This window comes from Candoia aspera, chromosome 2 (assembly GCF_035149785.1).
Source record: "Candoia aspera isolate rCanAsp1 chromosome 2, rCanAsp1.hap2, whole genome shotgun sequence".
Taxonomy (NCBI): Eukaryota; Metazoa; Chordata; class Lepidosauria; order Squamata; family Boidae; genus Candoia; species Candoia aspera.
In genome coordinates, this window is record NC_086154.1 from 261,717,590 (window position 1) to 261,739,844 (window position 22,255).

At 41.1% G+C, this 22,255-nt stretch overlaps 1 protein-coding gene across 1 annotated transcript in view; it reads left to right on the top strand.

Moving 5' to 3' along the window:
* Nucleotides 1-4,815: 4,815 nt before the first annotated feature.
* Nucleotides 4,816-22,255, top strand: part of LOC134490272 (CUGBP Elav-like family member 4) — a 501,068-nt gene continuing 483,628 nt past the window's right edge. The window contains exon 1 of the mRNA XM_063293188.1: nucleotides 4,816-5,173. Within this exon, the coding sequence (XP_063149258.1) occupies nucleotides 4,894-5,173 (280 nt within the window). The 5' untranslated portion in view covers nucleotides 4,816-4,893. The remainder of the gene's footprint in view (nucleotides 5,174-22,255) is intronic.

Below are 22,255 nucleotides of genomic sequence, written 5' to 3' on the forward strand. Positions count from 1 at the left end.
GGGAGTGTTGACGACCGACAGGAAGCTCTGGCGTGGGCTGGTCCATGAAGTCACGAAGAGTCGGAAGCGACTAAACGAATAAACAACAACAACCTCTAATACCGTGTTTCTCTTTCCACAGGACTCTAGTTCAGAGACACAGTCCTATAATTAAATGTAGGTGGAATCTCCCAACCATTTTACACCCCTTCATAAATAAATTAGACTCCCTAAATGCAAATGTTCCCAACATTTGAAGAATAAGCTGCCCAGGAAGGCAGATGACCAACACTGTTTAACCAAGCACAGAAATCCTAAAGGTTGTTCACCTCCTTGTCAAGTTACCTGCCCCAGCTTCCCTCAGGAGCTTTCAAACTGTATTCTCTCTTCCTCAAACAGAGGGGGTTGGGAAGACCTACCATTCTCTAAATAAAAAGCCATCAGAATTCATTTTGCAATTAGTACATATTAGTAGGCAATAGCAGGCACATTTTCCTAATTTTCTGTCTGGAGAATTTGGCAGGGGCTTATAAATGCAAAAACAAAGGTCACCCTGCTCATTGAATAATGCCAGCATGAATCATCATCATCATCAGAAGGGCCACTGCACAGTCACAACAAACTTCTTTTCCTTGGATGGTGCAGGGTTTAAGGCCGTGCTGTGTCATGTTTCATCTGTGTAGGATCTAAGCATCGTTCCTGCATGTGCATCATACCAAGAAAAGCTGTTGTATTTAAGCCATTACTCTTTCCCATGGCAAATTTCATCATTTTTTACACCATTTTTTACTCCAATTATTCATGTCCATTCCTCTCCTCAGCTCGTTCCCATCAGTTGAAAACTCTTAGAACACACCACGGAAATGATCAAATGACTATTTTGGGATCAAATGACGCTCGTCGTTGGCCTGTTCTCATCAAGGAGGATAATACTGCATAGGTTGTGAGCAGACACTCCAGGCAGCCCTATAAATGAGTTGAGTGTCTGTTTCTCTGGTGGGCAGATGCTGGCTTAGTTTGACCCTAATTTGCACCAGAAGTTTGTTTTTTCTAACTGTGTTGTAATAGCACACATTCAAAAGGTTTCTCTTTTCTCATTAACACATGCTTGCTTTGCAACATGGGGAAAAAAAATCAATTTCCCTTTTCTTCTATCAGTGAAAGAAGTGTCTGTACATGTGTGTGCCTGGGTATTCCATTCTTGCTACTAAGTTAAGTGCCTAAATTAACATAATCTAGACCTTAAATGACCAAATAAAGAAAGTAGAGAATCTCCGAGAAGGAAAATATGAAGCTTATCTTTTGCTGCATTCCTACACCTGATACGTTGCAAAATATCACCCTATACTTTGACAGGACATCACAGACCGTCAACCTGGGACAAATTACCTCATCCCACTCAGAAAATCTTATCATCCCCCCCCTTTTTTTTTTAAACTAGGCACTAAAAGCAATAGTTTATCCTGGCTTAAAACACCTTCAGAAAAATGGTGTGCACTGAAAATAGGCACAATGTAAATTTATGTTCCTCAAAGCAAAGATTCTCATCCTTTTGAGAAGGGACGTAGAACATAAATATATATTTAAAAGGTTCATTATATCTGGCCTGTTTGGTTTTCAAAGTATTATTCATACCCAGGATACCAAGAACTTTTATATACATACTATGGTGTACTTTGGAAATTTGCTGCATCAACACTTGGGTCAAATGACCTCTTGCTTGAACCCATCTCTTGAATTCATCGCAAACAACAAAGCTACCTTCAGAAACTGCAGCCTCCCTTTAGCAGCATGTGGGAACCAATGGGTTGATAACCACTGTAGAGTAAAACTAATTTAAACAGCACCCAGAGAACCTGAAGTCCGGTTTAAAGTACAATCTGGGCAATGATGGCTTGATAGGTTATAGGATCTTTGCCTGCCATAATGAATGGATTTACAGCGAATTTTCCTCCCTGCCTTCTTTTTGCAAAATTGCCCCAAAATGCAGATGTTTCATTTAGTGAGGCCCTAGTTTTGCAAACCTTAGCTCCCATAGTTTGTTTGGGGTTAATACTAGATTGGCCTAGCATACAGATTAGCCTATACTGTAGTACTGTAAATTTGCAGAGTCACCCCAACACACACACTTTTCCACACGTATTGCTCCCATTTTCCTAGCTGGTTTCCTTGCTAGTTTGATGTACATCCATGCAGGCATTCATAGGACTGTGACAGATGTAGACATTTGTCTTTGCCAATGCTGCCCCTTCCGTTTAAAGTAATCCAGGTAATATCGTTCTAATGCCTTGTTTCCAAACCTCCTTTATCTAATTCTCTCTGCTTCTTGTGGATTTGGAATGATCACACATGCAAACACGCACAAACATATACATACACACACCCCGAGATGTTATTTTTCTATGAAACTTGAGAGGGGAACAGATATGAGCATCTGATTTTAAAATAAGCAGGATCTGTTTTCTCTAACCGAGATGTTATTTTCATCATTTACTTTTTCTTAAAAAAAAACAAAAAACTTTATACTGTACTGCAGGCGAGTGCCTTTAATCAGTATCAAAAAGACAGACAACAAGTTCAAATAAAGCCCCACTTCATATTCATCAATTCACATGGGTCACCCTATTTACAGGCTAGAAGGTAACCCATTGAAGAGATATTTCAAAAGAAAGAAGAAAACTAAAGCCAGCAGCATGGCCAATCAACATTTATAAGGAGCCGTGTCTCCTTCTAACCCAATAACTTGCAACAGTGTGGATTCCCTGCTTCTCTGCACAGAAGTACCTGTATTTTCCCAATCTGTAGTAAAAGCTTATGCCACCAGATCCTTCTGTAAGATTTCATTAAAAGCTAAGAAAAATTGCTTTCAGCTACATGTCGTATTTTTTAATCCAATGCCAGCTTGTTCTTCGTTATCGTCTTCTTTAAAAAAAAAAAAAGCATTATTTATTTTTATTTCAAACAACAATGCAGAAGACAAGTGGTGGTATGGGGAGGAAGATAGACCAAACCTACTTATCCTATTACACCATGACTTAATTAACTATAATACATTGTCCCTATAAGTGTCAAAGAAACCTGCTGCCCTATTAAGAGCAGGAAGTGAAAATGTTTACTTTCCCATCAGAGACCATAACCAGGAACTCTACATCCAAGACACAAACCGACAGCTAGCCAATTTTGCAACAACAACAACAACAACGATGATGTTGATGATAATAAATAAGACCCTACCCAAAAAATATGTGCCAATGCGTTCCAAAATCAATTTCTAGTAGCCAGGAGCAGTGGGGATGAAGGTGGAGGAGCAATGCCAAGTGAATTCAAAGAACAATTATTAACAGCATAAATATGAAGGGTTGCCATAAAGTCAATTTGATTCTTTCTGTGTCTCTTCTTTGCCCACCCACCCCCACCACACATGGTCTTCTTCTTCCTCTCCCCCTCCCCAAATATGTACAATATGTTGGACCATGGAATAGACGCAGACCAGGCTCAGGGAGAGAAAGAGGTTTTAAAACCCTTGTGGTCCACAAGCAAGAAATGGATTTTAAGAAACAAAATGCACACACACATGCACGCACACACATAGAAACATACAGAAGAAGTGTAGACACCAGAGACAGAGAGAGGAAAAACAACAACTACAACTGTCACAACAAAAAACACCTTTGATTTCCAGGTTTCCTCCATATCTGTAGTTCTTTTATTAGAAATGTTTTAGGAGAGACACACAGCTTGAGCGGAGGGGAAAAAACCGAAGAGATGGAGGTTATTTTTATTATTACTACGTTCAATAAAAACACCCAAACGCCTTCTTTTGTTGCCTACTTTTCCCTCTTGCTTTCTTTCCTTTTCTGCATCTGCCTGGCCCCTGAAACAAAAGGCTTGCTTTTCCTAGCCAACACTGGAAGGAAAAGTCGAGATGGTTGGGTTTGCAAAAGAAGGGGGTGGGGAAAAAAACATTAAAATAAAGCGGGGAGGGGGTAAAACCTTAAATGCATTGTAAAAAAAGCAAGGAAGAGGGGCGCCACTCCGCAAAAAAAAGAAAAAAAAAAAGCGGGGGAGAGTGATAAAAACAGAATAAAACAAAATAAAGCCCTTGGCTTGTGCCAAACGCAGCCGCTCCCCGCCTGCCTGCCTGCCTGCCTGCCTGCCTGCCTGCCTGCCTGCCCCTTCCTTCCTTCCTTCCTTCCTTCCTTCCTTCCTTCCTTCCTTCCTTCCTTCCTTCCTTCCTTCCTTCCTTCCTTCCTTCCTTCGTCCGCCCCCCTCCTCGGTTACCACAATAGATATTGACTCCAAAAAGCCATGCGCCTGCCGCTATTTATAGCTAGAGCAAGGGCTGGAATCTACCACCGGCCAAGCAGACGGGGGTGGGGGTGGGAAGAAAGGGTGGGGGGGTGAATGGGGAGGAGGGGAAGGGGTGCATGGATGGAAGCGAAGCAAGAGAAAGTGCCCCCTCCCTCCTGCGCCCCCCGTCCCCCTCTGCCTCCACCCCGCCTTCCCGCCCCCCCATCCAACCCCCTCGGCTTTCTGGCACTTTGAACCGATCCAGCCTGTTTAAACGGAAAGGACAGAGATCCTGGCTGTTCAATGTATGAAAAAAAAATCAGTTCTGGCTCCGCGAGCGAGCGAACGAGCGAGCAAGAGGAGGGCGCGAGTGTGTGTGTGTGTGTGTGTGGGAGCGAGCGAGCGGGCGGGCGGGCGAGCGAGCGGGCGAGTGCGCGCGCGTGTGTGTGTGGGTGCGTGCGTGAGTGAGTGCGTGTGTGTGTGTGCGCGCGTGTGTGAGTGTGTGTGTGAGTGTGTGTGTGTGAGTGAGTGAGCGAGCAAGAGGGAGCGGGATTGAGAGACGGAGAGAGGAACCGAGGCAGCGAGGGGGGGTGGGCAAAAAAAGGAAAAGAAGATTTTTTCTCTATGTATATAAAGATGGCCACGTTAGCAAACGGACAAGCAGACAATCCAAGCCTCAGTAGCACCCACTCTAACCCCAACCCCAGCGGGCACATGAACGGATTAAACCACAGTCCGGGGAACTCCGCCACCATTCCCATGAAGGACCACGATGCCATCAAGCTCTTCATTGGGCAGATCCCGCGCAACCTGGATGAGAAGGACCTCAAGCCGCTTTTCGAAGAGTTCGGGAAAATCTACGAACTGACGGTGCTGAAGGACCGCTTCACGGGGATGCACAAAGGTGAGCCGGGATTCGCAACTTTCCCTTCTCCTCGGGGCTGGGCAGAGCGCGGGGGCGGGGGGGAGGACACGGTTGTCCGGGCAGATAGCTCTCAAGGCGGACGGCGGGAGCGGGGGGCAAGGATCGGGGCCGATCCTGCCCGGTTGCCGGCTTAGAAAAAGTGCTCCCGTGTAGGTGTGAGCGGGTGCGTTGCTGTGTGTGCGGAAGGGGGCTTTCTCTTAGGGAACCGACTGATTTCCAGCCTCCGGGTGCGGGGGGGTGGGGGGGTCTGTCTTTAAAATACATACTGAGATACACACAAGCACCAGCACACACACAGACACACACGCACGCACACACCAAACAAAACGAAAGCCGGCGAGTCGGGGAGAAAAAGCGGAGGAGGGACCGCCGGCGCGAAAAATCGCTCCCGGAAAGAATGGAAGGAGCTGTCCATCCAGGGAGGTGCTGAAGCGGGGACAAGCAAGTCTTCGAATGCCACCGACGGCCACCCCAAGCTCGAGGCGTTGCTGGGGTGGAAGAGAGGGTGAGGGGGCGGCAGGGGGCGAGTGCTTCCTGCATTTAGGCAACGGCCCCCCGATAAAAGGGGGGGAGAATTTAGCGTGAAGGAGGGGAGTGACGGGGTGTTATGGTTGTCTGCAAGGAGGAGGCACAACGCGGCAGCCCAGGTGGTCAGAAATCAACAACGTTGGGGGGGGGGGGGGAGAGACTCAAAGAAGAGGGCGGTTTTAGGGACGCATCCGGAAGAAAGTCGGTGGGTGTTTAGGCATCCACTTCTGGCGAGGGGTTGGGAGGAGTCGAGGGAGTTTGTCATTTGGTCAGCGACCAAGAGGGAAACTCAGGAACTTTTTTTTTTTTTAATGGTGGCGATTATCAGAGCCGCTTTTGGCGAGGCAGAGAGGGGAACCTAGTGCCTGCCGTGGGACTTTCTATTCCCCTGGCGATCGCTCCCCCTCCCCATACCCACTCATGAGCACGCACACACACACGCACACACACACACACTCAGCACCGCCTGGTTTATTTCGGGGCTGGGAGGAAGCGCCCTTCGCGGTTCTTCCCACTTGTCATCCCGGATTCCCCCAACCCCGCCGTGTTTCTCTGTACAATTCAAAGATAATGGGGGAAGTGTACATATAAGGATGGGGGGAGGCAGAAACTAAATGTATATATGGGGAGGGAGGACTAATAGGTATGCAAGGTGTACTGATTGCTTGAGAGAAACTGAGATTGAAGTGAATAAGTTGGAGGCGATGAGGCTCCCGTTGTTCGAAGGAGGAAAGGCGAGAAGGTCCTTTAGCTTTGGAAGTTTGGCCCTCTTCTCTTGCGTCTTCCTTCCTTGCTTTGTTTTCCTTTCTATTTTTGGGTTCCGGAAAAGGAGGGATATTTCGCGATGCTTGGGAAAACTTAAGAGAACGGAGAACCGGGGGGGGGGGGATAGGAGGAAGAGGGAGAAAGAAAGGAGAGGAGGGCGAAGGGGAATCGTCAGAAACGTTTTCCTACCAAGTTCGAATCCCAGAAATGTGATTCCGAACGGCTTAAGCTACCGGTATCTTTTGCAGTTTTTCTGCCCAAGCAGTAAATCCCCCAAAGTTAATCGCACATTTCGAAAACATCCACCTCTTCCCCAAACCCACTAGGTCAAAAAGGAAGTTATTAAAAAAAAAAAAAAAAAGAAAAGAAAAGAAAAGAAAAAAGAGGATGAGTTAATGAATTGGAGGGGGGAAGGGGGATAGAGAGAGGGAGAGGGGGAGAGAGAGAGCGTGCATTGAAGAAATCCTGGAGGGGGGTGGCATGTGATAATCAGTGCCATTCCTCCAGAACCAACCCCTTTCTTTTGCAATCTCTCCCAGGCAGACTCTTTTTTTCATCCATTCATATAAGCTGTATAGAAGTCACATACGTGATTTCTCCCTTTTGGGGGGAGATGGGCGGTAATAGACATGCGAATAATAAATAAATAAATATGAAAGGTGGGGAGACATAGCTTTGCTGTTTAATTTAACACTCTCTGGATGATGCCTTTTGAACGTTGCAATTTATTTTTGATTTGTTTTGCCAAGGACAGTTTATTTTTAAAAATAATAATATGTAAATTCAGGTTATACACTTCGGTCAAACACTGAACAGAGGTAAAGTTGCTTGCCTTGCTTGGGAGGGGGAGAGAGATAGCTCCACCTGGGGATGGCTGGCGCCATAGTACCCCTTAGTGATCCATCTCCACTTGGATTTCATGTTTGCTTTTATGTATATTTTAATGTAATTTTTTATCTGGCTATGTTTTAATGCTATTTATTGTAAACTGCCCAGAGTCCCCCATTGGGGGAGATGAGCGGTGATATAAATTTAATTAATAATAATAATAATGATGATGATGATGTTGGGAATTATTTTTTTAAAAAATCTGGTTTGTTTGTTTGTTTGTTTTTTAGTGTTTTTACGACAGATTATGCATGTGTAGGTTTGCTTCTCAGTGCAGTACAAATATACTTTTGAAAGGAGTCCTGAATAGAAAACAAGACAAAGCAAATCACCTTTTCTTGTTTTAGCTAGACTCTGCTACAGGAGTTAACTTTTTAATCAGGCATTTCTTGAGTCATTTGCTGGCAGCTGACTACCCTCTTACCTAATTCCTTGAAGAAAAGTTTATCTTTCCTAAATGGGTTATTTGGGACAAAGTCTTGCAAACATACGTACATGCATACATAAAAATATCCTTAACTTCCACTTCTCTTTATTTTATTGAATTTCAAGGTGAATTCTAAGGATTGCCCAAATGTCAAAGTAGAAGCTGTTCCTTCCATCTGCATTGAATCCCAGCCTGTTTAATAACCAGATTCATTAGGGAGGGGAAAAACAAAAACAAAAAACAAAACAGCAACTGACCCAACAAGATTCTTCTTCGGCATGGCTGGAAGTTTGGCAATACTTTCCAAAGGTATAGCAGATGGAAGCCTAGGTCTTATGAAAGGGTCAGATGGAAGCCTAGGTCTTATGAAAGCCTAGGTCCATGTGAATTCTCAATACCTGTATGATGCCACAGATTATTACCAATTTTTAAACGTCTTGTTTAGCCCCTTGGGATGAGGGGAATTTGCATTCCACCAGGGATTCATTACAGAAAAGTTTGAAAAGAAAAGCACAGCATACGGTTTTGAGGAATAGAATAATATATTGCTTATAATATGATTTCCCTCCGTTTCATTATTGCTTCAAATCAGAAGATAACAATTCAACAGGAGCCCGACCAATTCCCTCCCTCCCTTCCTTTTCTATTTAATCTGTGTATCATGGAGTAGAAAGAAAGATGCTCTTCTATAGGTATTTATCCATAAACATAAGTGGATATTTTACTCCCTGCCATTCCTGATAGAATAATTGGGTCCAGTGGGTTTGTGCATGGTGCTTGCCAAAAGCCACAATTGCTAAAGGTTTGTAGGTACCTCCATGTGGATGTATTCAGTTATTCCTAATGGAGGTGTGTGTGTGTGTGTGCACGTGTGAGCTGTGTTGAGCATGTTGGACTGCATAAAAAACTACTATGTAGAAAGATATAGGATTGCTTTGTATTTCTGGTAAGCGAAAATCAAGCCATAATGCAGTTCAAAAATGCAAAGAGTAACTCCACTCTGAATACTGTACAAATCCAAACTCCACATTCACATATTAAGAAGATAGATTTATTTAAGATCTGTGAGAGTCCTGACAAAATGTTCGCTGTCATCTATAAGAACTGGTTCAGTTTTCCTGCCTCCCTCCCTCCTTCCCTCCCTCTCTCCCTCCCTCCCTCCCTTCCTTCCCTGAATGTAATTCTTATCTTTCTTCTCCTTTCCTTTGAGAGGAGAATGGAAAGTTGATGGGCTGGGCTGAGATTTTATTCACAGTTCATCCAGACCTTTGAAAGAAATCTGGACAGTAAAAACTAGAACCACCAATCCTTAACAGATATGCAAACATATCCAGATATTAGACATGCAATTCATTCATAACTTCCACCCTTCCATCTGCATCTAATGAAGACCACGGAGGGTCCGGGTTTTTGAGGCACTGGTTTGCTGTCTCGGGAGAGACATAAGATTATGTTCTAGCTTTCAAAATAAGTTAAGACCAACCAAAAGGCTTTTTGGCCTAATAGTTATAAATGAATGAATCAAAACCTAGGACTGTCCCAAGTAGTCTGTTTTTCCTCTTCTCTATGCTTGATTCATATACCTGAGGCCCGTAGGGTATTTTGAGCACTTAGATAGCTTTCTATAACAGTCTTTTTACAAAGTCAGGGCAGGTCTTATCGTGAGATTTTGCAAAACAAACTCAAGCTTTGAAGCACTTTTAAGAAGCAGACTTGTGAAACAGATGATAAGCAAGGAGATGGTATGTTACTCTGAATGATAGCATATTCTTTCAGACCTCATGTGAGAAATGCAGCTCATTCAAAAGTCTCACCATCCATCACTAAGACAGTGAGAAGCCCCCTCCTCAGTAAACCTGACAAATCAAACAAGCAAGCATAAGTAGAAAAAAGAAAATGTTGCGGGGGGCGGAGAATTATTGCCCCTTCCTTCCTTCCTTCCTTCCTTCCTTCCTTCCTTCCTTCCTTCCTTCCTTCCTTCCTTCCTTCCTTCCTTCCTTCCTTCCTTCCTTCTTTCTCTTGGTTGTTTCCCTTCTAAGCAACACAGGTCATTTTCATACTTGAAAACACCTGGTCTTATAAATCTGCAAATTACCCAATTCATGATCATCTCTTTTATTAGAGAGAAGCCAGAATGGAAGAGACAGATGTGAATTAAAGCTTTGTTCAACCTTGGTGCAATATCAGTTTTCAGGTTAGCTGTTAGATTTAGAAGTGCAATGATTGTTAAATTAAGATGCACTGTACGGAGCGATAAAAAAAGACTCGGGGAAATGAAAATGTACTTGAAAAGGGACACGGCTAAATACAGGTGTCGAATAAATGCCTCCATAATTGAAACACAAAGCTTGTGTGACTGAAAGCAACATGCTTAATCTTAGTAGGGTCGTAATCCAGATCGAGTTTCAGGGACAACTCACACACACACACACACACACACACACACACACAGACATACAATGCTCAAAACACAAAATTACAAATCTGTGAAATGTATTATACCTGCAACCAGAAGGACCGGCCGTTAAACCACAAACCACAGTGGATTATTTTTATGGCAGATAAAGAATGAATTATTTCAATTTGCCTCCCATTCCAATACTCATGAAATACAGTGTAAGATATATTTTAGAATGGCAGGTGAACCCTCTCCACACCATGACCAGCCAACAGCAACTCTTTTTGCTAAGAATCTCTAGCATCTTCTGTCTCATTTCTCGCAAAATCACCCCATAAAATCCTGTTCCTTCAGAGCCTTCTGTCTGGTTGGTTAAGTTTTCAGTGATTCTCTATTTTCTTCCTTGAACCAACAACTTCATAATTTTTTGCTCCAAGAGAATAGGCACGTTATGTTAGGTGTTTTCTCTGGACCCGGTGCCAAAGCATCCTTGTAGAAAAAGACGAGATAGAAATATTTAAATGCTTTGTGCCATTTCTACAATAAGCGACATCATAGTGCCTTTGCAGCCTTTGTGGAGGCAAATATTAGGGGAGGGAAAAAAGTAAATTTCACTTTCTTCCTTGCAAAGTGAAATTGACAGAAAGAATGTACAGTGTAGATCGCCAAATAGGCAGGACAGGATAATAGCCAATTTGAAAGGGAACAAAGGAGGAGGAAGACAAGGCATATTCAGGGCACTTTGTTGTGAACATAACAAGAGATGACAATCCCAGTTGCAGGAATAGATACTTAAGTCTATAACCCTTGAAACAACCAGCTGTAGATGTAGACCCTAATGTGTCCACTCAGATTTGTGTTGAGACATCTACTGCCTGCATATACTTCCTTCTAGTTAAGATCAACAGGAGGTCATCTTCTGGATTTTGTCTTTAAAAAAAAGAGTTAATATCAGAAGCAAGCTTGGTTTGGTTTGTTTGCTTGTTTCATCGTTTTGTAGAAAGCTTTGCTTGGTGACCCCTGCAATCCCATTTGAGTCCAGGAAGCATTGTTTAATATTTAATTTATTGCCAGAATAATGTTAGCATCACATGTCTTTGACTGCTTGAAGTACAATTAATTTCTTGAGCATTGATTTTTAATTGTTTCATTGCTTCTAATTTGTGTGTGAAAAGGGTTAATGATAATAGTCTGGATCAAAAAAAAAAAAAAAAAGGCAGAAGAAATTGCAAAGGCTGAATGCCAATGGATCAAAGCTTTTGAGAAGAAGGGAGAGATGTGGTGCCTTCAAAAACAAGGTGTGAGGAAATCACCATACCGTATTTAGTTATAGGTTATTCAGACCCCAATGGAAACCAGACTTATAACTGAGACACTTAGAACATCTCTTTGGAAGAAATCATTCAGAGAAGCACCTTACTCTCTTTTCTCCCAGAAAACTGTTATAATGTTACCTAACAAGAGTTGGAAGGCTGTTACCACAAGAGGATGGATTTTGTGTATTACTGAAGGATGTGTATATTTAGCTCCACCAAATCGCCAAAGTTCAAACAAAGATGGCATGGACTTTCATCAGCTGAAAGCTAAAGACGGTTACTGAGACAAACACCAAATAGGTGAGGAGGGAGGAAAGGGATGATAAACTAGCTGAAATTTAGTTAGGTGTTATCAAGTCAAGTTCAGCTCCTGATAGTTACATGGACTGACTCTTGCTTTTTTGACCAGTCTCTGGTAAAAACTCATCATTGTTCCAAGGACAGTCCTATCATTTCTTCGAGCCTGATAACATCTATTCACCTTATCCATTGTTTTCTCTGCTAAATCTTCCACAGGAAAGGCATTTTTTTTCTGGTCCATGACCTGTTTTCTTCACATACCCCAAATGATGTGAGTTTCCATTTTCTGAACATCGGATCCTGAAGGGAATAGTCAGCCTTTCTTTGACCCAGGACTGATTGTTTGGTTTCTCTTGCAATCCATGATGCTCTTAGAAACCATCTCCAGATCCATTGTTTGAAGGTGTCTACCTTCTTTCTTTCATTCCTTTTCAATATCACAGCTGAACTTCAACAGATCTAATCACATAAGCTTCCATTTAGCCTTAATTTTTGAATTACGGCAGTTTTAATCCTAAACTGAGAAACTCATGAAAAAGTATTCACTTCTCCAGAACATTCCTCTGTCAAGTTGTACAGATTGAAAATAGATTCCAGCTTAAGGGATAATGCCCAAATGGAAATCATTAGCTACCACCTTCCTGGAATTGAGAGCATATATGTAAAATGACCTGATAAAATAGCACAGTTACTATGACAGAAGTCAGGTTAATCTTAGACTCATTGGCTTGACAGATGTGATAACACAAGTGTTCCACTACTTCCTGGATCATTAATATCAAGACGGAAACCCAATATATACCTGTAAATCTTACTTTCTGTATGAGAACTTATACAAATGGGACCATTCCCAGATTTCTACAATAATGTTTTCACTGCATTTGTCACTATCTAAACAGCCCTTCAAGATCTTACCAAAAAGCAAGCATTGTATTATAACTTCAAGGGGTCTCCTTTCAAGGAGATGACAAGATTTGGTCTAGCATCACTTAGAACTTTAAGGATATTTAATAATAATGTTTAGGAAAAAAAACATGCTTGGTTCTTAAATTGAAATATGCCAAACCTTTTGAGGCAAAAAAGCACTCCAAAATGTCCCATTCTGACTGGAATGGGATGTCTTGGGGCCATGGTATTTGAACCTGAAAAAAGTGTGCACCTATTTATTCTTGATCTGACATATGGCCATTGTTATTCCAATTGTCTTTTGTGCTAAACAGGCTTCAGGTATCTTCAGGAATGCTTTGGGTAGGAGACAACCAGTTTTTAAAAATATATACAGTATGTAACTGTAATATGTGTACCATAAAATTTTATGTATTTTTGTGGTTCTTAATTGGCCAAGGAATAGGTTAATGCTAGGGAATGTGGTGCCTTGAAATTCTTTTGATATCTGTTTCAATGTCTAAAGATGCTTTATCATGGATTAAGTCCACCTTGGAAAAATTCCTTTGATTTTCCATGGAAGGGGCAAGAAATAATGAAATCACAAATTAATTTGTGTCGCTGCTTTAATTGAAAATTAAAGGTTATGGATGCTGCTTCAGAAAAACTCAACCAGTTAATCTGTTTAAGCATTTTCCCGTCTAACTTTCAGAGCCATACAATTACGCAAACACTAATTGCAGTCAGAAGGATGGTCTCAGATACCCCCCAAACAAAAATGGGAATACACACTGCCACAGCACTTGGCAAGAGTTAAAGGAAAAGTGTAATTCCTGACTTTGCGTTTGTTGGCAGTTGTCATCTGGGATGATGCAACTAGCAGGAGAAGATGTTTTTTATTGTTTATTGATTATACACAACTGACATCTTCACTGCATGGGTGGATGGAAAGAAGGAAGGAGGGAAGGACCTTGTTGTTGTGGCTGTTAGAAGCAGATGGGAACTCAAAGCATCTGGAATAAAATGCTTCATTGTATGGTGCAGGTAAAAATAAATCATAATCAGTTGGTGAAATAAATAGACATAGACACTGTGTTAGGCTTCAAGACAGAACAACCAAAAATATTGATCAAAGTGTGCGTGTGCTTGGATGCTGGGATGATAATGAACTAGGCTCCAACAAGATTTTAATTGATGATGACTTGCATGAATCTGCTATGGACAATGCATTTAAACTGACCACAACATAACTTTATTGCAAGATGCTCACCTTCAATTAATTGTCTCCTTTGGTAAGACTGACTAGAGATCAAAGGTTTTAAAGATACTTAGCAGGAACTTCGTAACGAAGGCTTCAGATGCATTAGAAATATCCGACAGCTCGGCCAATGAGGCATACCAATTTCGATCAACCCAGTTGCTGTCTGTTTATTCCTCCTCCTCGGCTGGGTACGGACAACACTTGCTTAAACTTTAGCTGCTTCCTAGAATAGCAACCAAAAGCTTAGGCGCAGTTCCAGAGGAGGACGAATTGTGAAGACACCTGATAAATAAATAAATAATTTTAAAAAGCTGGGGAAAAAAAATAGGGCTAGAAAGATACCCCGAAGAACAGTGAGAGGAGGAACGTGTCAATGCACAAGTTAAACCCATAACTCAATGCAACAGCCCTATGTGGGATATCATGTCTGCTATATGCCCATAGCAACTAATTTTGACTTTAGAGCGAAAAAGGACAGTTTCTCCATTCAAGAATAATACTCACAGGCAAAAACAGATGAGTTTAGGGTGTTTTTTGTTGGGTGTGTATTATACTTCACCCACATCTTCAGTGTATAAAAGAGGAAGGAAGGAAGGAAAGAAGGGAGGGAGGGAGGGAGGGAGGGAGGGAAGAAGGGAGGGAGGGAGGGAGGGATGAAGGAAGGAAGGAAATAATTATTCTGTAGTGAAGCAAGATTAATGAAGATTTGGCAAAGGTCTATGAATGCGTACGTATGTATGTGTGTATAGAAAACAGTCCCTTTATACACATAGAATTGCAGTGCTATAATCCTGTGACGGTACAATTGGGATGTTTACATTTTATCTGTGAAAGGATCCATAGGTAGAAATATGTTTTCGTTATGATGTAAAATGCATCCATGCAGCAAGTGCACAGCTAGATCCTGTGAAAATTTCAGGGACAGTTGAGAACATGCCATAGTCCACCCACCCCCACCCCCCTTTTTCACAAAGCAAATAAATCAAGCAAGCATGCAGGAGTTTGGGGGGCCCTTGAAACTCTAGCTAACATTATGATGGCTTCTGTTCATTTTAAGATGCCACAAAATGCTTTGTTGTTTAGACACACAACAACAAGCCAACAAAGCTGCCCCCTCTGGAAATTCTTTAGACGAAGCATGGCAGAACAAAGGACAGCCTGTATTCTCTCTGCAGATAACATTTGGTAGAATTTGGAAGTACAGCCTAGAATAAAACCATGATGGGAAAACAACATTCTCCCACAAAACAATTCCTAGCCATGCGGATGGCAAAAACTTGCAGGAGTTATCACATTATTTTTTTCTCTCTCTTTGTTACTGAAATGGTATGATCCTGTTCATGTCTACCCATAAGCAAATTTTGCAGAATGCAGTGAGGTTTATTCTCATGAGATAGGCATATGTCTGTAGCCTTAAAATCCAGAATTTAGAGACCAGCCATACTGACCAGCATGTGTTGGTTAAGGGCATTCAACTCAATACATCTGGAATTGTTAACATTGACTTTAAAATCAAAAGTTTTTTACATTCAGGCTATTTTGCAATATGTGAAAATGCATACATGACTAAATTTGGGGAAAAAAATTGTTATGGTATTCACAACTTCTTTTTAGATGTGGACCATCAATCTTAAAATAGGAATGAGTCTGAATGTAATATATCTCCCATGAGTTTCTAGGGATACAAGTTGATCAAAGGAGATCTGGTTCACTGTTGCAAACATGATGACACTTTTTGCACTGTTAACAGCTTCATACCCTTAAGCCTGGCCATACTGTTATCTTTTAGCACAGACGTATGATCAATAAGTATTTCTCCTAGATTTCTAACAATCCTGTTCTTTTTAAAATTCACATATATAGAGAGAGGGTGGGGGGAGAGGGAGAGGGAGAGAGAGATTGTACAGAAATAAAAGGTAAACATGAAAATATATAAACTAAGAAAAGGAAAAAAATGAAAGAAAATATATAAACTAAGAAAAAGGAAAAAATGAAAGAAAAAGTTCAAAGAGCAATACAGATAGAAAAAGAAAAAAAAGATAATTAAAGAAGCGACTTCCGATCTTCTTTACAGCAGTTATAAACTGATGATCTATCCTCCCTGTTTAAGTTTATATTACATAGTTCTATCCCATATTCGACCTTTTTTAGTCAACAAATCCAGAAATCACCATTTCATGTTTGTCCATTTTCAGCAAAAAATCCATAAAAGCTTCCCAGCCTTTTATAAAAATACTTATTGTTTTATCCCTGATCAAACGGGTCAATTTTGCCATTTCTGCCATTTCTGCCTTCACAATCCAGTCCTCCATTGTGGGTGTTTCAGGATTTCTCCATCATTATGCATATAATAGTCTGTTCCTTTTTAAATTCTTCTTTCTTTTCCCTGTGAGTTTGCATAAAAGTTTCAGCCACAGGGCTGAGAAAACACACTGGTGTGCCCATGATAGCCATCTCTACAAAAACATAAATATAGAGAGTACTTGGATAGGTCTCTGAAGTATTGAATAACCCTCTTTCTCATGAGCAAAGCTATTGCCCAGAAATTGCTAACTGGGGTGATATTTTATTTCTTGCTGAGGCTGCGGGTTTAGGCTCAGCTCCCCGCAAAAGTGGCAGGTGAACTGAAGTCTGGCATGCTAACTTGAATGTGATGCGTAGCTGTTTGTTCATTATCTTAATTTAATGATACAGTCACACCTAATTAATCCATGTCTGGTTTCCTCATGCACTGCGTCTGGGGCTGGGAAACAGCATAATTTCATAGATAGCCTGGCTGATTTTACAATGCTATGGATATTTGGACCTTCCCGTGAGGTTGGGTTCTGAAGCTTAAAACGCTGCTGATCTTTTCCTGTCAGGGGTCTGTGTGTCAATCCTGACAGTTTCAAATGCAAGTCTTTCTCTCTTGCTGCCTTGGAATATAGACACATGTGGGACAGGTGGGTAAACATGCATGTCAAAGATAAGACTTACACATTTCAGGGATATAATTTTCTAACCTTTGCCACACAGCTAACGCAGCAGAGGCTCTGTATCTCATAAATCCACTAATTACATTGTTGGTTTCTGGCTATTTCCTGCACTTTAAAATTTGGCTTATTTGATTTTTTAGCAAGAAAGATATCATAGAGCAATCTCTCATTTGGGATCTGGAGGAATTCTCAGGTTTCATTGCTACTGTGGAAGGCATTAAAGTAACTGGTTATTTTTAGGATAAGGAGAACGTGTTTTTGAAGGTCCACCAGGAAGAAGCATGAGTTTATTTTTTAGAGAGGGTAAAATAATCTGTCCTGTGACAACAGTAGCCATGTAAAGACTTAATCATCCAAAATAGTCAATCCTAAAGGTCATCGTTAAACCATCTGCTATTAAGACAATCAAAAGTTTGGCTGCATAATTCCTTCATAGGATATGAAAAAGCAGAGATGTTTTTTTTTTTCTTTTTTCTTATAACTTTCACAGGAGATGTGGATACCCTGTCATAAACAGGTTGTTCTCAAGTTTAAAATTGTTTGAAAACTAACCCATCAAAACAGGAGAGTTTGCAGTGGGGTGGAGTGTCCAAAAAAAGTCAAATTGGCAGCTTTCTTGCCAGCTCTGTTTACCCCTTGCCTATTAGAAAGCAAGGTTTTTTTTTCTCCCCCCCCTCCACATTCTGCCACATAAAGTAGAAGATGATATCATTTTGAACCCTTCCTTATCCTCTAATCTCAATAAATGCTTTTTGTTGGTTATTTTTTTGCAAAAGGAAGGGAACAAAACATGGGTGTGGGAGGGAGGAAAGTAAGGAAAGATGTGATATTTGGGACCTGATGCAATCCAAGCCTTAAGGTAAATGGATATAATTTGTGGGCAATTCCTCTTCTGGCTTCACACTTTTGGAGAATTGGTCATTTGTAGTGTTCTTTCAATTTAGGTTGGCACATTTGAAATGACTGTACAAGCTATTATTTGTGGTGAAAATGAATTTTCTACAAATGCTGTGATTGCCTTACAACCATATAATTCACATCGTTGTAAGTCTTAGTTTCATGCCAATATCTTAAGTACTTTCTTGCAATGCGGTCTTACTTACGGACATGATTTGCTTGATCAAACCATCTAGCTTAAACCCTCTTACGATAGTTACCCAAGGTGGTTGTGTTGTACCCTACCTAGTTAACTAAGATGGGAAGGTCTTATGCCACCTTACTTGCCCAGGGCAGGTAGAGTTTGTCCTGATTTAGTTCACACTTCATCTTACCAACTATGACCATGATTTATACAGTGCCATTTGTTGGTTTGGTTGAGAAAAGAAGATTGGGCGGTGGTGGTGAGTGGAAGCTTGGCCAATTTAGAAAGCTATTATATGTTTAAATTCAAAAGCATTGTTTGACCAAGGATTCAGAACTATAAATCTATAAAGAATATTTAATTCTTCCACCATTTTTGTTGTGAACAAGGCTGATCATGAACGGTGGTGGTGGTGGTGGTGGTGGTTAGGAAAAGATGTAGAGGAAATAAGATTGTTTTCTTCAAGGGAATATGATTTCCATTCACACTTGAATGGCACATTTGCACTGACTCATTCAAGGCCTCCTGAAACACCAGCCATGTGTTTTGGAGGCCTCATTCTAGGGAATCATTAGATTTGCCCCAATTAATCTTGAACAGCCATAGAAAGGAATCATTGGAAATAGTTGCCAGAAGAGATTCACAGGTGTTGTGACTGACTTTGCAGTGGCTGCTGTCTGAAGAAATCTGGAGCCCATCTGCCAACCGCTGAGGCTCTATCTGTCCTGGAGCATTTTCCAATCACTCCAAATTAGCTGAAGTTCTTAGGCAACTTGAATGGCAGACTTTGCCTTGGATTTATAAGAACGTCAGAAGAACCCTAAAGATGGAGCTAAAGGTCTGTCAAGTTTAGCATCTTCCTTCCAAGAGGGAACAACAGGACACCACTGAGAAACTCACTAGCCAAACATGAGCTTCCTTCCACTTTTGTTCCCTGGCACACAGCACCCAGAATCATGCTGTTTGTAACTCAGAATGTCACTATCAGGATGACTAGCCATTGATTTGTGTTTTTGTTCAAATCCTGGCTATTTTCACACACCACATTTAACTTTAATGTTAATTTTCTGGGTTTGTCCAATACATGGAAGTATAAGCTAACCAAAGGAGATGGATTTGTGCAATACAATACATCCATCCATCCACACACACACACACACACATGCAAACTAGTTAATGCTGATCAAACCTTACATGTTTTGGAAAGGCAGTCATTAGTTCTTTAAACACTTTTGTTGAGCAAGCTGGGTAAGCCTAGCCCTTCTGGTTGAGGAGCTCTAGGAAGGAGAAGGCTAACACATTGCAAAGACACTGGGACGTGCTGTACAGTCCCAAGGAAGAGAAAGTGCATGCTTCTGTATCGTGTGCTTAGCATTTCCTGTATCCGCAGAACATGCAGTTGCAAAAAGGGAGGAAAGTAATGAATGACTTGAAAAAGAGGTCCCTTTTATGTTAGAAAACAAGGGCTGCTACATTTCAGACTTCAGGCATGTCTTGGGTCCACTGGCAAAGCACTTTCCAATGTTTATGTCCTTTTGGTCAAGTTCATGTATACTGACCCATGCCTGTGACTCAGCATATTGATGGCATGGCCCCTTAACGTTGCATGTTAACATTATTCTGTGATTGAACCCATTTATATGGTCATTTAGACATCAAAGCATATGTGAAATGTTCACAGGATTAAATGTTACCTCCTATAGCTATACCATGGTTTTTTTGAAGCAGAGAGAAAAAGAGAAAAGGAAGGAAGGAAGGAAGGAAGGAAGGAAGGAAGGAAGGAAGGAAACATGATAATTGCTTTGGAATAACACATGTGAGAGACACATACAAAGAGTAAGCAAACTGTAATTGCTTTGGACAAGAATTTGAACATGCATATATTCAGGCAGATGATGACAAAAATATGCATAGAAATATTCTACAATAACTACAGGAAAAAGCACCAAATCAAACTGAAACCAAACAGAACATTTTTTCTTCAACCTGTCATAATTTTGGGGCAGCTGTTGGTAGTTTAACGATGTCCAGAAAAGAAAAGAAGAAGGAAGTCTCCTGTTCCAGTCCTGGCACTGGTTATGACCCCATATTTAGCAGTCTAAATAATAGGAAGAATCTGTGCTCATGGATATTGTAGAAATATTAATAGGAACAGGCTGGTTGATGCATGATCAGAGTAAGTCAGTGAAAACTGTACTGAGCTGACGGTGAGAAATTAGAAGCCGGACATTGGGGTAGAACAAAAAATAATGCCACATTAAAACAACAACAACAACCCTACGGGCATTGTACAACAGCTCTGCTGGCAAAAATCCCTTTACAACACTTCTATGTAGAGATCCAATGAGTGTCTATTAAATCAATAGAGAACGGACTACGGGCTTCAATTAACTAAGTTTTGTTTTCTCGGGGTGGTAACGCAGATTCTCTCGGCCTTTGGTTCTCGAGTCTCCATTGAGGCAAGCCCCAGACAAAAGACGTTATATAAAGATAGAGCAGTCTGAGCCGAGGGAAGAAAAGAAGCCTATAAGGAGGAGGGGAGAAAGCTTTTATTTGAAAGGATGAGTAGAGGGACTTATTTTCACCGGGTACCTCCAGATGGCAGCTGTGAATGTTTTCTGTTCAGTCCATATGCGCAAAACTGGATACGGAGGAAGCTGGACAAAGTCAGTTTCGGGGAAGGGGGGATGACAAGGTTAGGTGGGGTTTCTCTGTTTAGTTCAGATCCTGCATTGACCTAGGATCCCTGTTTATTGGCAAAAAAGCCTGACGCAGATGGAGCAGCAGGGAATTTGAAAATGGAGGATATGAAGAGGGTGGAAAAGTTGGTTTTATCCCATTTCATGGCCTCCTACCAACCCATTCTGGTATTTTCAGAAAGAGTTGAATGCAGAGCATCTTTGGGCAGGGGGGAGTTAATGGCTTGACTGAGTGGGAAGGAGAAAGTTTTGGGAAAGGCAGTTGTGGCTATCCGGGAGCTTCGAGGGAAGGGCGAGAAAGCAACAAACCAGGAACATGTTTTGCTCCCAAGGCCAATTATTTTGTTATTTATTTAGGGAAACTCTTTTTCCAGATGGTGTTCCAATTCTTGACCTAGAACAGGGAAGGAAGGAAGGAAGGAAGGAAGGAAGGAAGGAAGGAAGGAAGGAAGGAAGGAAGGAAGGAAGGAAGGAAGGAAGGAAAAAGATGGCAGCCAAACCATGCGATTGAGACCTCGTCTCTTTTTTACATGCATCATAAAAAGGGGCAGGCTTCGATTGCATGGTGGTGTCCACCATCTTGCCCTTTTTTGACCCCCACTGCAGTCACCTCTGGCCCAGAATGAAACAATTAACTTTGGTATCTGCTAAAAGCCACAAAATCATGCTCTGTTTACATTTACAAAATGTAAAACTGGACAGCAGGTTTAAAACTGCTTTTATAGAATTAAAAACAAGTTTAGATTAATTCCATTAAATTAGGTCAATTAAAGGGTATAAATAAAAGACTGCAGAGGACCAAAATGACACATGAGATAGTCAGCATTTGGGAAGAAACATTTCAAAGTCTGGGCTCGGAGTTTCTGGCCACCCTTTCCTTCCCCATAGACCTCTTGTGGTTTTTCTTTAGAAATCTTAATTAAATGGGCAGGCAGAGAAAAATCTTTCTTCCAGGGTTTCTCTGGGGGCACTGAATTGTCTTTTTTCTTTTTAAAAAAAAATGTTTTATTAAAAGTTTTAACTACAATAACAAAAGGTAATACAAGGAAAACAGAAAGAGAGAGTATTTTTTTTCATTAAAAGTTTTAGCTACAATAAAAGGAAAAAGGAAAATAGAAAGAGAGCGCAAAAGCTAGAGGAAAGCAAAAGAGAAAGAAACAAAACAAAACCAAAAACAAAAACAAACAAACAAAGGAAGCAGCTTTCCACCCTCATCACGGCAAGTATAAACAATTTCACCATCTCTTCACCTCCTCTTAATTAATAGATAGAGCTTTTCATCCCATAACTCAATTCTTAACAAGTTAAACAATAAACAACAATTTTCCAAACCAGGTATCAGCAAAAAGTCCAAAGAGAGCCCATCTCTTTGTTAACATGTTTTATTTATTTGTTTGTTTGTTTATTGCATGTATATAAAACTCATCTTTCCATCTCTCAACTCTTAAGCGTAAGACAATCCAATACGCCGCGTCTTTTCCGGTCCAGATGTCAGCAAGTCCAAAAAGAACCACCCAAAATAACAACATGTCCCATTT